The 16,928-nt window shown below is 38.5% G+C and overlaps 2 protein-coding genes across 2 annotated transcripts in view; both read left to right on the top strand.

Moving 5' to 3' along the window:
• The window catches only part of LOC118330043 (OTU domain-containing protein 5-A-like), a 3,680-nt gene extending 1,625 nt beyond the window's left edge, over window positions 1-2,055 (top strand). The window contains exon 6 of the mRNA XM_035664422.1: window positions 1,927-2,055. Coding sequence (XP_035520315.1) covers window positions 1,927-2,055 — 129 coding nt within the window. The remainder of the gene's footprint in view (window positions 1-1,926) is intronic.
• The window catches only part of map1ab (microtubule-associated protein 1Ab), a 77,805-nt gene that overhangs the window by 37,506 nt on the left and 23,371 nt on the right, over window positions 1-16,928 (top strand). The window lies entirely within an intron of this gene.

Genomic DNA, 16,928 nt, shown 5'->3' with positions numbered 1-16,928 from the left:
TGTGTGTGTCTGTGTGTATGTGCGCACGTATGGGTGAGGGGTTATGTGTTCTGGTCGCAAAACAACCAGCAATCGTTTGTACTCTAAAATAGATAACTGTGTTTTGTGATGATTCATTCATGCCGATGATGTTGCCATTGCAGTGAAACCATCCTTGTCTGTGAACGTTAATGTGTGTGTGCGTGGTGGGCTGGTGGGCCGTCGACGATTGATGCCAAGAAATGCTGTTATTTTTCAGTATTAGTCAGTATTCATCCTGTTTTATTGTGTTATCATCATGTAATAGTCTCCTCTAGTTTCCTGTATAGGTTTCTTGGGACAGGATGTTTCCAGTGACTCAGCAAAGGTGGTTCGACCCAGCCACTGTGTGTGTGTGTGTTTGTAACTGATCTAATTGAGTGTCTGTCTGTCTGTGTGCACGATTATTTTTGCTCTGTGATATAGACTCAGAGTGTCTGCATGTATGGCCGTGTCTCCGTAATTACTATGCAGCATGCTAATCCCAACTTTAATTTTGGGGTAAAATTGAGGCATCAACTTTTATAATCATGTATCATAACACATTTCCTCTGATTTGCAACTTTGAGTTTCATTGGTAGAAGATGCCGTACATCAGTGTACGACTTCATTTGAGAGAAATATGAAATACTTCACAGTAGAAACGCAGTAATTATTTTATTAAAATTTAAATTGGGCGTAGAGTCCTACAGTGAAGTTAGACTCTCTGGTGACTTGAAAGATGTTTTTGGAGCCAGGGTACTTTATCATTCTGCTTGAGTTAAACTGAGCTAACTTGGCCCAGTTGAAAGGGCTCTACTGGTGTAATAAGATGTCTATGTTTTGTGTTTGCCATAGATTTAATGTGTGCATGGTTTTCTCCATTCTACTATTTCAACTAAATCAGCACAAGGATTTGCACCAAAACTAATAACTCTTAACTGAATGAAAATATCTTTGATACTTCCTAGAGCATAACCTAGGCACTGCTGCATGCTGGGAATCTTTAACCCCACTGTCTGGCCTGTCAGTGAATCAGCTTTTACCAGCTCAGCTAACATTGCTGAGTCACTGTTTGACATTTATGTCTTCCTATTGTCAAGCACATTGAATAAATGTTAAAGAAATAAAATTAAAGCTGCATGGTTGAGATCCCCGGAGCAGGAACACTGCTGTTCATAAACAGGCACCACTGACCAGCACAGGTATAAGATACAATTAGCCTAACTGTTTGGCCTGCCAATGAATCGACAGTTAGTTGCAGTGAGAGTGCTGAGTCACTCTTTGACATTTGCTTCCTACGACTCAGTCCTCACAGCCCACACTGACTCTACATAAATACAAGGTTTCTACATGAACTATAGAAAGTATTGTGGACTATAAAGAAATTAGATTAGTTGACAGTTCAAAAGGAAATGTCTTTACATTTCTATCTAACAGTTGATCAATATTAATAAACCATCTTGTGTCTCCTTTATAGTACAAAAATCATAATGAAGTTGAAACAGATATACCAGCCCTGAACAGAGTGCTGATGCTGCTGTAGTTTTAGACTCTCTAAAGCTTTAGACATTGACTAGTGTTGCAGTTAATCAAGCGGCTGCAGCATAAAGGTTTGATCAGATTTTAAACCACAAGATATAAATCTCAGTGGAGGAAGGAAAATAAATGAATGAGCTGTTATGTTTTATTAACCTCTACTTATGAAGAGCCACTGAGTAGATCATCGAATTCTCAACTGCTACAACAGTGGCGAGAGCAGTTATCGGTTGTTAACGTATTGCACTAAACACTGAACAGGTTGCTGCTGTTTCTGGGCAAAGCGCTGCAACCTTCACTGCACATAGCTATTATTAAGGGATAATGATGTGATACTTTTAATTAATCACTTAGGGGGAGTTGTCTTTTCTCCTGCCCTTTCTCTACTAGGAGGTCAGAGGTCAGGGTCAGCTGGAAAACAGCTGTCCTGGAGCTGGTTGTCTTTTTGCCCTTCAGCAGTGCATGTGTGATGACATTGAGGTCCTCCAGCTGGAACATGGATTGTCTTTAGGGATCTAGGTCCAGACTAAGACTGCAACTAATTTGATTAATTGATCAATCGCTTGGTCTTCAGAATGTCAGAAAAGAGTGAACAATGTCCAACACAATTTCCTAAAACCCAATGTGACAACATCAAATTGCTTGTTTTGTCCAAAATCCAAAGATATTCACTTTTTTTTATCACATACAACAAAGAAAGGAAATAAATCCTCACAATATAGATGCTGGAACAAGGGAATGTTTGGAAATATAGCTTGAAAAAATAGTAACAATCCATTGTCAGGATTTTTATGCTGATCAACTAATCTCAGCTCTTGTTCATACCTGCAAACAAAACAGGTACATTTATTTAGGACAAACGGCAGGTCAGTCCATCAGGTGATCCGACTTTATCCTATTAGTCTTTCACCATTAATTCAAGCACATTGGTGCTTACCGCAGTTATTAAATATGTAGAATTAATCAACTGCATGTTTTCAAATCACTAACTCTCAGCTACCCAAGAAGGTGCTTATTTGTTAAGCTGCAAGGATTTGGGATTGCGATGGAGACAATGAACCGCGCTCACTCTCAGATTAGCTGCAGGCTAGTTTAATACGTGGAGGGGAGGGGAGCGTCTGGGGAAACTGATCACATGATAGGGCAGACAATTCCATTTAGATGAAGTTCATTGATTGACATCATACTCATGGACACACACGGACAACATACACACACTTCCATCCAATTTAGTGTCTCTAAATGGCTTTACCACTGACCATTATAAAGCACCCTAAAGCCCTCATGACTCTCCCAGGACTACTTGACAGAGCCTGAGGTGCAGACCACTGTGATCATTGACATACTTCATTAGGTCGTCTTATTAAAGTATTAGCCTTCTTATGTCACCGGGTAAATGCCCGAATGGGGACATTAGATGGCTTTCCAATTACTGACCAGCTTGATTATGTAAATGCTGCTGGAGAGCAGAGCTTGAAATCGGCTTGAACCAGCTTCTCTTTCATACCAGCTGGACTTTGAGCGATCCTCTTGGGTTCAGTGAGATCCAGAAAGACCTGTTGTAACTTAAAAAAAATAGTTACTAATTTCAGCTAAGTCCATTGATCGGCTAATTCAGCTTTACGCCATTGGTTCTACTGCTGTCAGCAGTGCTTACTGCAAACCTGATGTGACGTTTCCTTTTTCTCCATACCTGTTTCACAAAGCAAATCTTCCGGTTTCCATTATCTGCTCTCCACAGGCCCTGCAGGGCAGTCAAGGCAGACTTCTAGTAAGAAAGTCATGGCTTTGATGCCAGTTTCCATCTTCAGCAATGTGTTTTTTGGGGGAACAGACACTGAGCCCCTACCTGTTCAGTTCAGATAAGAGCAGCAGCTAAATGCCTAAATGTAGATCAGAAACACTGGGGGTGTATTGCATTGTTAGATTGGTGGACTGAGAGAACATTATAAACCAATCCAGGAAGCTGGCATCATCATGCTGCTGGCTCGTTGCCTTGAGAAAACCTGTCTGCAAATTGGTGTAGTCTGTGTCCAAAATTAACTTTACTGGCTCATCCTTCAATTACAGGGAAAACTAAAATACCAGCTATGAAAAAGTTATCTTTGGTTTAGTAATGTTTCATTAATATATAGCCTACCAGTCAAAACATACCATATTTTGATGAAATGGTACATCTTACATGTGCCCCCCCCCCTAAAATATAAATTTTAGTCATCTCACAGTTGCTTTATGCTGCCAACCATTTCATTTAACATTAAGCTAATTCACTTTCAAAAGGTAGAAAAACAGTAGTCCCCAGGAGGTTTTTAGTCACACTAGCAGATGGCGATGTTAGTCTGTCAGTTCACTACTTCAGTAAAATATCTGTAATATCAGATTTTTACAGACATTCATGAGGTTGAAATGTAATGTCAATTATTATTATTATATTACATATAATTTGGTTCACACATTCATGGACTTCACAGGATGAATTGTAATAACTTGGGTGATCCCTAACTTTTCACCAAGCTCCATTATCAGGTCAAAATTTGCAAGTCTTTAATTAATGACCAAGTACTTGCAAAATCAGCCTCAGCTGTACTTTGTGTTTAGTGTTAATTAGCAAATGTTAGTGTGCTAACAAGCTAAACTAAGACGGTGAACATGATAAACACTATAGCATGCTTAACATCAGTTAGCATTGTCATTGTGACTATGTTATTATGCGGACGTTAGCATTTAGCACAAAGTGCCACTGATCCACTAGCATGAGCTGTAGATATTAAAAAGCAGATCAGGCAAGAGTTTGATCACTAAGATGCTCCTTTATTGATTCCACGTAGGTTAAGTTCAAAAGCAGAGTTTTAAAGTTTTAGCAATATTTCACTTATTAGAAAACATCTGCATTTCCGCAAGTTATATCAGGCACATAATGATCTTCCATAAATATATAGTATACTGTATCTACATGTATAGTATGTTTTAAATCAGATTCATGATCAGTGCTATATGATCATACAGAATCTACATATATAAAATATTTGATAAAGCCTGTAATAAATTATCTAACAGTATATATATTTATATATTTGTTAAAATTCAGATTTGTCTGTTTTTAGGTCTTTATTTAAAGAGGTACTGCATTCTAAACCATCCCCTGCTATGAGGTCACCCCACCTTAAGGAGCAGCTGACCTGCCTGTATTTTTTTAGGTTTAATGTAGAGTTTTAGTGTCCCATTTTTAACTGCTGTGTCAGAGGAAACACTGAGCACTGCACTTGTATTTTTAGGGGCGTGAAAATTGCCGTTAACATGCAGAACATCATTACAAAACATAGGCTTACAGTCAGAAATAGTGGTACTGACTTTCATAAAGCCGCACTGGTCAAACCCATGCAAGGTGTATGTTTGTCCGAGCAACAGCGTCTTGATAAATGCGGCATATTTTGTCACAATAGTTAGTCCTGTCTCCTGGTGATATTCATGTACGGTAAAGAAGTGCTGGTGACATAAATAACAACGAGGCACAAGTCGCCCATCATCGCTGTGTGAAACATAAATGTCTGCATATTATTTCTGTTTCTAAAAACCCTGGGTAGATTTAACGAGACAAAAGAGGAGTACAGAAAGAACGAGTACTGAGCCGAGGGTCTCGGGACTCGTCGACAACAATGGAGAGAAAAGAGGGGAGGTTCTGGCTCGGAGAATGCAGCAGTGAGTAGTCTTTGCAGTGTTTTGCACCTCCCTGTTTGCTCTGCCGCTTCAGCCAGCTCTCCCTGCTGCTGGAGTCAGTGTGTGAGAGAGAGAGAAAATGTACGGATATGCAGAAAATAGCCATGCTGTGTTTGTATTATATTTATGTAAAAAGGGACTGTTTCCACTCTTAGTCCCGACCAATGCGACAAACCCCTCCGCCCCTCCCTCCACTCCCCAAATACCCCTGCTGAGATTGGAGTCCCTGTTTTTGTGAAGAAAATAAAGTCTCAAGGTGCAGAAGCTGTTCAGCCACAGTCTCTGTCTCTCTATTCAGGTTTTATCTCTGCTTCGCTCTGCTTGACAAGCCCTTTGTCTTTCTTAACGGAAACACTCACTCCCTAGTTTTTTTACAATTAAAAAATCTAATATTCATCTATTGTCTTTTATTTCGTACCGGTGCACCTATGTGACCCACATCCCACGGTTCCTAGACATACAGCCACTAGCCAGTAGATCAGAATCAGGGACACACAGGGTTAAAAACCAAATGTTTTCCTTCAATTTCTCTCTTTTTCTTTCTACGCCCTGGGGTTTATAGAGCAGAAATAGAGAGGGATAGATATATGAACTGGAAGAGAGTAAGGTACATCATTATGCAGCATTTTCGAGATGGAGAGCAAGAAGACTGTGAAAGCGGCAGCAATTGAAGAGTCTCAAAGACAACGCAAGAAAATAAAGTAGTCTTACACGGAGTGAGAGAAGGACAAATAAGGACAAATAATAGTTTGAATAAGAGAGAAATGGGTAAAAAGACAGACTGTCTGACAAACATATTAAACAAAGGCAGAACGACAAAGAATGAGTCAGATGGATGGACAAACAGGACAGGACAAAGAGAGTAGTCACACAGACAAGCAATTCATGCTGATAGGCAGCCATATTGGGCTCGAGCGCGGAGGTGATGCCTCAGTGTCTGCCATCGTTCCCCTCCACCATCAGAGGGAAAGAGCAGCAGTAAACATTGATCCCTCTGTCAGAAGTTGTTCCCAGAGGCCCCAACCTCCATCCCTCTGTCCTCTCTGATTTGCTGACAGGGATACCACCGTGTATCCAATGAGCCTGACACACCCAGAGTCTGAGGGGACGAACCTCAGCAAAACAAGCAACGTATGGGCGGTGTGAGTGTGAACATATTAGAATTCTGTTATTCTGTTTTTCACCTTCAGATATCATACATCTTAAAGGGGGAAAAACTCCTAACAAAAAGCGTTTTCCTTTTGTCAACAGCTGTTTGCAACAGCTGCTGCATTTCTGCCGAGACAACTAAATGGACCATAAATAGACCTTAAATGGCAAAATATTTCTTAACCGTCCTTGTTCAACTTTGACTAACAACACAGTGTTGTGTGAATTCCTGTACAATGAGGGATCATTACTGACCTCCACTGACCATCTTGACAGTTTGACTGACAGTTTTACCTCCTGATAAAGTGGTTTAGATATTCTGGCTAAACTGTGGGCTTGTCTTCTATGTGATTGTCCCTTGCTTTCATTGTAGCAATGTCATGGTTATCATAATGTGTTATCATAACTGTTAAACAGTGGCTACATCAAACAACAACCCAACTCAAACATTAGTGGTCATTCTTGACCTTAGAAATAGCAGTGTCAAACAATCCCTACTCAAGGTCCAGTTACTAGCTTTTTTTTGGAGCTTTCAACCATATCACATGGCCTTTTTAACAAATGGAGAGTTTGTGCAGTTGATGTAATGAATAGCAGCACTATTTCATATATTTGTATCTGAAATATTGTCTGCCCTTCTAAATTAAAGGGCTTCTTTCTAGACTGCTATGCACTGATGTTTGTACGGAGAGATGTCCCAAAGGATTTAGCTGTTCTGCTTGCATTTGTTCCACATGTTTTTCCATTGTGATTTTCCTACTACACATTTGATGTTCTGTTTTTGTGTGCAGTCACAAACATGTGGGAAGTCTAATTTTTGAATTCTAGAAAATAAATGTTGTACCTTTGGTAAACATAAAATGTTAAAATGTTCAAACCTCCATGGGATGTAATGCTGCAACAAGATATATTGTTATCACTGTTGCTATTCCCACTTGAATCTTATTCTGTTAAATTTAGATAAATGCTAACTAAAGCATCATGATGCAGGCTGAAAGGAAGTGAGGTCACCAGAAAAGTAAAGAAAAACATTTCAATACAAAATAACTAAACTGAATTTACACTGGTTCACACATTTTCCTGCTTTCCTTTTATTGAGCTGCTGGTCTTGAAGTGAACACAAAGTAGTCGTTAGACAAAACATAGGAAAAATAATATAGAAGCTTAACTTAAAGACTTGTATCTTACTGAACATAGCAGGTTTTAATGTGCTCTGCAAGCGGGAGATGCAAATAAGGAGGGAGACAATAACTAATGAGTAGCCGGTGTCCATGGTAACCTGTCCTTCACTTAACCCTTTTGTAATATGAAATAACTTCTCTGCTTTGTTCTGTGCTGTGATGAAGTTGAGACAGACTCCTTTCCATTAGTGGCAGACCTACAATGAGTAGGTCTTAAGTCTTCACAGTAGCTTAAGCCTTCATTAGTCTTTATTAGGGGTTACATTTTTCAAATATACATAATTTTGCAGTTTAAAATCCTCAAATCCTCCTGTGGACTTCAAACCTGCAAACAGAACAGCAGATTGAAAAACATCCACCATGCCAAGCTGGAATAGTCCTGAAATAAGCCTGGGTGTTTGTTGATCCAAATCTATGAGTAGCTGAGCCCAGGAAGAAACTGGAACACACAGCTTTTTTCTTTTTATTATTACTTTGAATTGAATGCAGCCAATGAATAATAGTAAAAGCAGACGTTGTGTGCTCCAGTTTCCTTCTGAGCTCGACTAGTCGTAGATTTGGATCTACTTTGACTGGTCATTTTCTGAGAGCCTCAACAGATACAGTGCTGTTTGATCGCAGCATAGCCATTCAGGTATGTTAGACTGGATCAGCAACCAAGTCATCTTCTATCCAAAGCCACATATCTATGAGGCTGTTGTTTCCTATAAGCCGTTATTACCAAGCGACCAGCCAGTAACACGAACCTGCACGCTGGCAGTTTTAGAACCACCTTAAGCTGAGAGTAAATCCCCGAGGGCCAGTGCCTCTTACCCAGGGGCCGCTGCAGGATAAAAACTCCAAACAAATAGCAGTCTATCTGCAGCCAATTTAACAGCTTGTGACTTCTGAATGGCATTTTATTTTCACCTCACCATTCCCATTTTCTCTTTCTCAAGCTTGTGATCTCTCTTGAGTTGCCAAAGTCTTCTCTGTCAGAGGAGGAAAGCCTCTTCTCTCCCTTTTCCAACGCTTTGGTTCTCCCCACCTTGTGGGATTGAATATCTTGTCATTGTGCATGGGAAGGTCACACCAACACTTATTTTTCATAACTGTCGTCTCACTTGCCTGTATGTGTCTGACCCAGAGACCATGTCTTGTGTCCATCACCATGATGAATGAGACGTCCCTGCTCGTCAGTGTATTGCTGACAACCAGTTTATAATCATTGTAGCTCTCTCCTGACATTGCAAGACCTCAGCAAAGAAAAAAGGTGTGGCTGTGTGTGTGTGTGTTGGGGTGGGGGTGATGTAGCATATATTATGTCAGTGCCGCATGGTAAAAATAAGCTGTAAGAAAGCCTTCAATATGGTCAACGTATTTTGTGACATTTTCTCAAGTTTACATGCTGCAAGTGTTGTGGGTCAAACTCTAGGTAGTGTTGTATTCTTTCAACACTTTATAGCACAACACCACAGATGACAATTCAATCAATTGCAAAAGAATAAATCATCCACACAGTCTAACTTGCATAAAAACTCCTCTCTGCCTTCGTGAGGAAAAGTCAAGAATGAAAAGAAGAGGAAGAGTGCATACTTAAAATACAAGCAAACATTACAGAAAATATAAATACATTTCTGAAAAAATATTGACACAAAAATGTTCTCTGTTCCTGTGTAATAACATTACATAGTTACTAAATGATCCACACTAGCCAGTATGGTCACAACAGTACATCAACTCTGCCACAATAAATTCACTTTAGACTGTTGTTAAAGTTAATTAATTCCCTTCAATAGGAAACTGTTCTTCTATTCTTTTAGAATACAAATATATTAAAAAGATTTTAAGAAACAGAAAATATTACACTGGAGGTGACATAAAACATACACTTCAAAATAAACGTCTCTGCTAAATCCTGCTAAATTTATAATGCCCATAATTTAACGCAACAACTTATGCACTGCCACAAAAGCTCATGTGGGACACATAATGCCTGTCTAGATACAGCCTGAACACAAAAGGCCCATTACTGTGGGTATTTTTACTGTTAGACAGCGGGGGAAATGTTTGTGGTGGCCTGAAAAAGATGGTCTGACACATTTTAGTGTGATGTTTTGGCAGCATGTACTGTACTGCACTGTACTGTACTGTGTACGTGTGAGTGTGTGTGTGTGTGTGTGCGCATGTGCGTGTGTGTGTGGGCTGGTGCTGTTTGAACTGCTTTCAGTGTCTCTTTAGGCCTCTAGATGGTGGGAGAAGAACGGGGGGTAGCAGTGATGTCATAGCTGGCATGCCGTGGACCGGACTCTAAGAGACGATGACACTTTGCCAATATCCTCCCGCTGCCCTTTTCTAGCAGCAGCTCTTACTGCATTTTCATGCTTCTCCTCACTCTCAGGGTGGTCAGTTGGCCGGTCGGTCCGTTTGTTTCTTTTTTTTTGTCGCTCTGATTATATTCTCTTCTACTCCCATGAAGTTTATCATTAAGTCAGCAAATTGTTTTTATGGGAGTGCTTCGACAAAACTGTGGTTTCAAGAAACATTACAATTTGAAAGTATTAATCTAAAGCTGGTTGTGTTTAGGTATGTGCTTTACACTTGGCTACATTATACATCACACTACCATTACATGTATTATGTTATGCAATATATGCCAGTATACTGTCAGCTACGTGCTATTTTTAGTGTTGTAATTGGTAATTTAATTGTTCAGGCTTGTTTTTGTCAGTTAATGTTTCATTGCTAGTTCTGCTGTATTTAGTTCTATATTTTTATCTAACATTTAGTTATTGTTGGAGAGTGTTTTGTGAGGGAATAATTGCTATTTCTCTTAGTAAATTAAATATTGGGCATGAAAGTAGTATTGACAGACCAATACTGGGTTTTTGAATTCTATTAATATTTTCATTATCATTATTTTATTAAATCTAATCACTGCATATCAGTCAATATTTATTTTTCTACATAAAGATTTAGTTAATAAATCCTTAAATTTAGTTACATGACATTTTATAGTTGAAACATAACCTTGTCAATGGTCTTTGGTAAAGGAAGAATGCATTGTAGACAATGGTTTTAAATGACCTCAAACAACTGTGGCATTTCTTTAATGACATTTATCTGTCATAAGTCAGTATCAGGCAATATATCTGTTCTAGAAAACTGAATATCTGCAACCAAAGCTATTGGTATCAGACATTAGTGTTTACATGAATGTGTGTGGTGTGTGTGTGTGTGTGTGTGTGAGAATTTGAGTAGGGCATCACCATGGAAGTCTGCTGCAACAAAGACTGAATGATAGACCTGCAAAAAGAGGCCCTTTAAGGAGCGGACAAAAAAGGAGGAGATTGGGATGGCTGCTATTATGGAAGTTGAACTAACTGAGTAAAACAGTTTTGAGTCTGGCCTGAAATACTGGGATACTTGCATACTGATTTACCAAAAAGCTCTGACTCTTTCATCAACAGTTCCTTGCCCTCTATCTTCTCCTCCTATTTTTGATTTCTTTATTGTAGTGTGTCAGACATGATGCTAGTGAGCTAATACCTGTGTTAAACCAGGTGAAAAGTTTGTGAAGCACTTTGCAAACATTTGATTATCATTATTCTCTCTGGTCTCCTTATTCATATGTTGTTAAAGAGTTGGCACTATTTTAGAGCCCAGTTTGAAGTAGTGAGGACAGTTCTGTGATGTTCTGTCATCTCAAGGTATGTAATGTTAATAAGGGGCCATGTAAAGTTACATCTCTATGGTAAAATCATACAAACTTAAACACAACTAAAGCTAAACAAAACTGAAAACAGACAAATGTTTAGGGTGAATTACGGAAGAATGTAAGCACTCTTTTATACCAATAACACTGATAATAACCTCTTAATTTAGCAACAGCTTGCCATGGGTAAGAATTCAGCAGGAAGGATGGAAGTGATGGTTCTGTGTTCATATTTAATCTGTGACAAGAGGGAAAAAAGTTTTTCTTTTTCTTTTTCTTTTTCTTTTAAAATAAGATTAATGTTAACTGAACCCCATGGGGAAAATTATAGGATTGTCAAAGATTGTCACTTATTAAACCAACACTGTATTCCTGTCTCTACAACACACTGCTGTAAAATATTTACTGCATATTACATCACAGTTAAGTGAATCTGTTGTGTTGAGTATCTCCACCTCCATCTTACACGTTTTTCGAAATTGGCTATTAATCTTTTAAACAGTTTTTGACCAGTGGAGACTGGAACAATATGTTTTTTTTTCTTTTCCTAGAAAGACTAGGAGAAAGAAACTGTTTCTGTCATAGAGGCTTTAACTGGTTTGGCAGCCCAATAATTTAGCATTGCCAGATCACAGGACCAGGATTAGTATCAGGAACTAAGACTCTGGGTTCCTGTTGCTGTGACAGTGATTGTGGTTGTAGGAGCAAGTTTGTGTCCTAGAGATTATTTCCTTTAAAGACTTGGTAAAATTGGGAAGGATTTCATCGTTTTGGCATGAAAAAAAAATAAAAATTTCAATTTGCAAGGGTCAATTATAGTCCCTGAGGTAGCTATAATTATATAATTATGTATTCAATTACAGAAAACCACAGGTAGCACACATGACATCTATTTGAGTGTTCAGTTGGATAAGCTAAACAATTAAACATCTAACAGTAATTAATCAGTAGACCTTCCATATTTACATTCATGCACAATTTAAGATTATAACTGTTCACAAATCAGTGAAAGCACTGGAATAATCTGGCATATTTTAGAGTTACAGGACCTGTATTTCAATGGTCTGCACTGCAGACTATAGCAGTGACTCAGCAGTGACTTGACATTTTTAGACACAAAGAAATGATTGGGCATGTAGTTATGATGTATGGCTTTACTGGTAGGTGAAGATGCTGTGCTGAAATGAGCATGGAGACAGTCGGGTCTGCTCTGGCTTCTTTAATTTTCCAACCCACTTCACACCACTTCATTTCCAAGCTCAGACAATAGTACTCAGACTGAGGGAAGGAATGAGTTCACATTAGGCAAAAGAGATTAAGAACAGGGTAATAACTTTTTGATGTCGGCTTCAATCAACCTCTGTTGATCTGACGTGTATATGAAGATGAAGCCAGCGGCATCAGTTCAGCTTCATTAACTCACTCATTACTTAACTTAATTTTACTTGATTTACCTTTAACAGAAAATAAGGCCGGAGGTACAGCAAAAAGATTTGGTAGGGCTACAGCTATGGATTTCTTTTAGTTTATTGTCAGTTAATCTATAGATATAAAGTAGATATTAAACAGAATAATATACGGTTCCCTTTTCAGCCTTCTGAGCTTTTTAAAATGGCTCAGCCTCTGTTTGTCTGTTGGTTTCGACCACCAAATGCAGCAGACATGTCAGGTGTGATGACATGACCCACATCAAGGACAGTTTAAAGATGGTCCTGGTAGATAAACCTGTTCAAGGATGGCCTTTTGCATCCTCCTTGATGTTTCTCTACCAGTCCCCTCTCTTTGAATCCTTCTGAGTTAATGCTGTGACTGGTTTTGATCTGTTGTTCCCTAACAGCTGATGTCTGTTTCCTGTGTAGTGTACTAATGTAGTGTTTCCCATTTGATGTTACATACCACTCTAGTCTTCTCTTTCAGAGGTTGTCTTGTCTGTGTACCAGAAGAGATCTTAAGGTGTGAAATGTTTTCTAGTAAGTGCTAAATCCCTGAGACTTGAAAACTCTACACTGTTCCTTACACAGGTCAAAAATACATTTCCAATCTCAAAAGGGGGGGCGGCTGTGGCTCAGGAGATATAGTGGGCCGTCTATTAATCCCAGGTCAATGTATCCTTCGGTCCATGCGGCAAAGTGTCCTTGAGCAAGACCCTGAACCCTGAGTTGCTCAAATAAACAAAATTGTAAAGCTTTGTCCATAAAGCTTACTTTTTGTAAAAAAGTGTAGCAATGAAGATCATTTACAATCGTATAGATTAGATAGATTAAATAATTAATTTGTTTTATTCTTTAGTTCCAAAAATAATCTTGAATGCAAAATGTAATATTCATAAATATCTTATTTTACAATTACATAATTATTTACAGTATCTCCCATTCATCAAATCTTCACCTAAGAGGAAATCATACAAATAAAGTATGACAATAGTAATAAATACATTGAGTTTATATACTATATAAAAATTAATTATGAATTATATTAATAATATGAAACAAATGTAATATATTATAATGATGTATACTATATCTCAAGGTCATACCCTGCCTCAAGTGTGTGGCAGTTTTCAGCTGTTGCACCAATGGGGATCTTATACTACTGAATATATACTATTACTATTACACTACCAATATTTCTCAGAAAGGGAAGAAATTCTTTTGAAATTAAAATAACTTTTTCACAGGCCATAAATGAGGCTCTTTCTTTGAACCACATGAAAGTGGAAGGTCTTTTCTGTCATAGCAATACATTTACTGCCAGCAATCAAGGCCATTTTAATAAATTGTGCTTTATGCCTTCTACCATGTCTTGTACGAGGAAAAATCTGGCTAAGCGAGGTATATCAACCCCTTATGATGTACCTTTCTCATTAATCGACTAATCATTATATTCATAATCATCTAATCATCATTAATCGACTAATCATCCATTTAACGACACAGTTTTAATTCCTTTGCAGTGGTCTCATGCATTATAACAATATTGAATGCTTTGACTCTGTGTGTACAGTATGTGTGCTGACTTGGATGGCTTTATAGCAAAAAAAACATCTATCCTGAAGCTTGTGGTTTTATGTTTAGAACAGGATGTTTGCTGTCCGACTGGCATTACATTAGAAATATGACTTTTGAAAGAGGAGCTGTCCTTGGTCCTGAACCATTTTTAGCTCTCTGTTGGACTTTATGATACACTGCCATATTGCTGAAACTATGAAACATTGATCTTATGCTGTGGTAACATTGTCGGTGAGTTTAATGTTAGGGTTCTCTCTTCAATGAATTACTTTAAATACTTTAATAACAACATGCTAAACTGAATTTCAGCAAAAACAAAATCATCTACGTAATAAACTGTATTAAAGTCTGTCTGCCTAGAAGTAGCTACTGCTCAGAATGTTTTACCTGCTGTCTTCAAATTCCTTGAACCTTCTCACCATCCCTCATGCCACTGTAAATGTGGAACATGCTATCTGGAGCAGTGCAGTGGCTGGGCCTCGGTCGATCAGTGCTCCCTTTTAGTCGCCTTTAAACAGAGCGTTCTCATTTGGGGAGTTCAGACGTGGATATTTATAACAAGCAGGTCAGCTAAGAAATAGCTGGAATGAGCAGAAACACTGAGTTCTGTCTGACAAATGACCTTCCTTCCTCTGGGCCTTGCAGTTATGAACAGAGTCCTGCAAGGACCAAGAGGGAGTGAAGAGTTCACTTAAGTCAACCACCAGAAGCAGGTCACATGACATCCGGCGTCTACTTTGCCACCAAAGTTATTTTTGTCAAGAAAATGGATCATTGCAGAAGTCTGATCTCAGTTAACACAGATACCCCTGCTGGAATACACATTATTACGTCCTTAGTGTGCTTGTAATATGGCATAGATCAATAAATAAATAAAGATCCAAAATGTATTAATAAACTAAAATATTATATAGGCTATTTTTCTTTTTTTCAACAAACCACAGCCAACAACGAATTTAACCTACTAACAAGTTATTGTTGCCTGATATATCTTATACCACTGTGCCACAGAGCTCCATTGTTGTTCAAAAACTATTAAAAACCATGAACTTTAATTAAAAATCGACATAGTCTTCGTGCCATCATCCATAGATTTCTGAAGAGCTGTTGTGAAGCTCATTGTCGTCGGCTCTGGACGTTGGCATCCCGGCAGTGCTGTCTCTGCCGGTTTCCGGCTAATCCAAAAATGGGCCAAGATGTGGAGCGTGGGTGGAGCTAAGGCGGGCTGAATGAAGCCTGCTTACTGAAAACATCCGCCTGCGACGTCTACATTTCCCAGCCAGGGAGGTTGCCGCTTGTTAAAAGCACACTGTTGCACTGCTTGACATGTTCCTTCATTAAATGTAGATTATTTTCACTGAATCCTACATACACCATCCTGCTGCCTTTACATAATCACTAGAGAACCAAATGTGCATAAATCTACAGCTGAAAATAGTCCCCAGCAAATGCATCTTCTCCTGAGTAACATTAAAAAATGTTGCTAAAAATGAAATTACCTAAACTTTATATCTGTGAGGAGCTCTGCTGGTATTGATATTTTCATGGGATTTGTCAACAATAAAAAATATATATTTTATAATGCCTTCCTTATCCATATGTCGGCTGATATGTAGCAAGAAATAGCTTTGAGTTTGAGGCTATTTAGAAATTACGTTGGCATTAAATATTGTCTCCAGACAACATTTATCATTTTGTTTTTCAACTGTAAAAGGTCCTGCTCACTACATATCTTGGTCAAAATCCTTTAATAACCCAATTTAAGTGATCATTCACCAAAACGTTTATGTGTTCATGTAAAAAGAAATATCAGCCAATATATCATTATCTGATCAGTTATCCTTGGTTTTGCTCTGGGTTGATCAATAATTGACTCACCCGCACACACACACTTACATATTTTCCTTAATTGCAAAGGAAGTTGTTATTTCTATTTTTAGCCCTGTTGTCATGATGCTTTTTGAAGCAAAGACTCAGCGGATTTAAAGCTTTGACACATACCAATACTCCACAAATTAAGTATCTTTTTTTAATCCCAGTTGCCACGTCTTGTTGTGGACTGAGAAAACTGCAGAAATGTGTCACAATGATCTGCTAATGATATTCACCGCTTTGATGTTCACAATCACAGGCATGTTTACTGAGCTAGAAAACCAACTGATATGATAAGAAGCTATGAGTACCTAAGATTGATACAGCTGACAAAGAAAACAGGGAGCAGCCAGAGAGAGCAGTAAACCCTGTGCAGAAATGAGAGATATATCTAACTAAATATATAAAATAACATAAGTAGAATGTATCAGCCGCATTTTCATAAGTCTCCTTTTATTACTGAGCATGAGACTCTCAAACTGCCTTTGGGTGAAAGTCACTTTATGTGAAAAGATGATGCCTCTTCTCTGTCTGGGATGCCTGTGAAGGAAAGCCATGGGGATGAATAGATGAGGGCAACTTGGCTGAACATCACACTCTTCAAAAGGACTGTTTAAACAAACACATTTAAGCTGAGGAACAGATGCTGGCCTGCCTGAGGAGGTTTAAGCTTCACACTGTTTCTATCTCCGTGAATGCACTGAGACCCTCAAGGCTGACTCACATCAATGGGTTCTAATTTCCAGTAACACCCGTATTATTCATTACAAT

The sequence above is a fragment of the Morone saxatilis genome, unplaced genomic scaffold, assembly GCF_004916995.1.
Source record: "Morone saxatilis isolate NCDOM2014 unplaced genomic scaffold, NCSU_SB_2.0 Contig2, whole genome shotgun sequence".
Classification (NCBI taxonomy): Eukaryota; Metazoa; Chordata; class Actinopteri; family Moronidae; genus Morone; species Morone saxatilis.
This window is presented reverse-complemented; position numbering and strand designations above follow the sequence as displayed.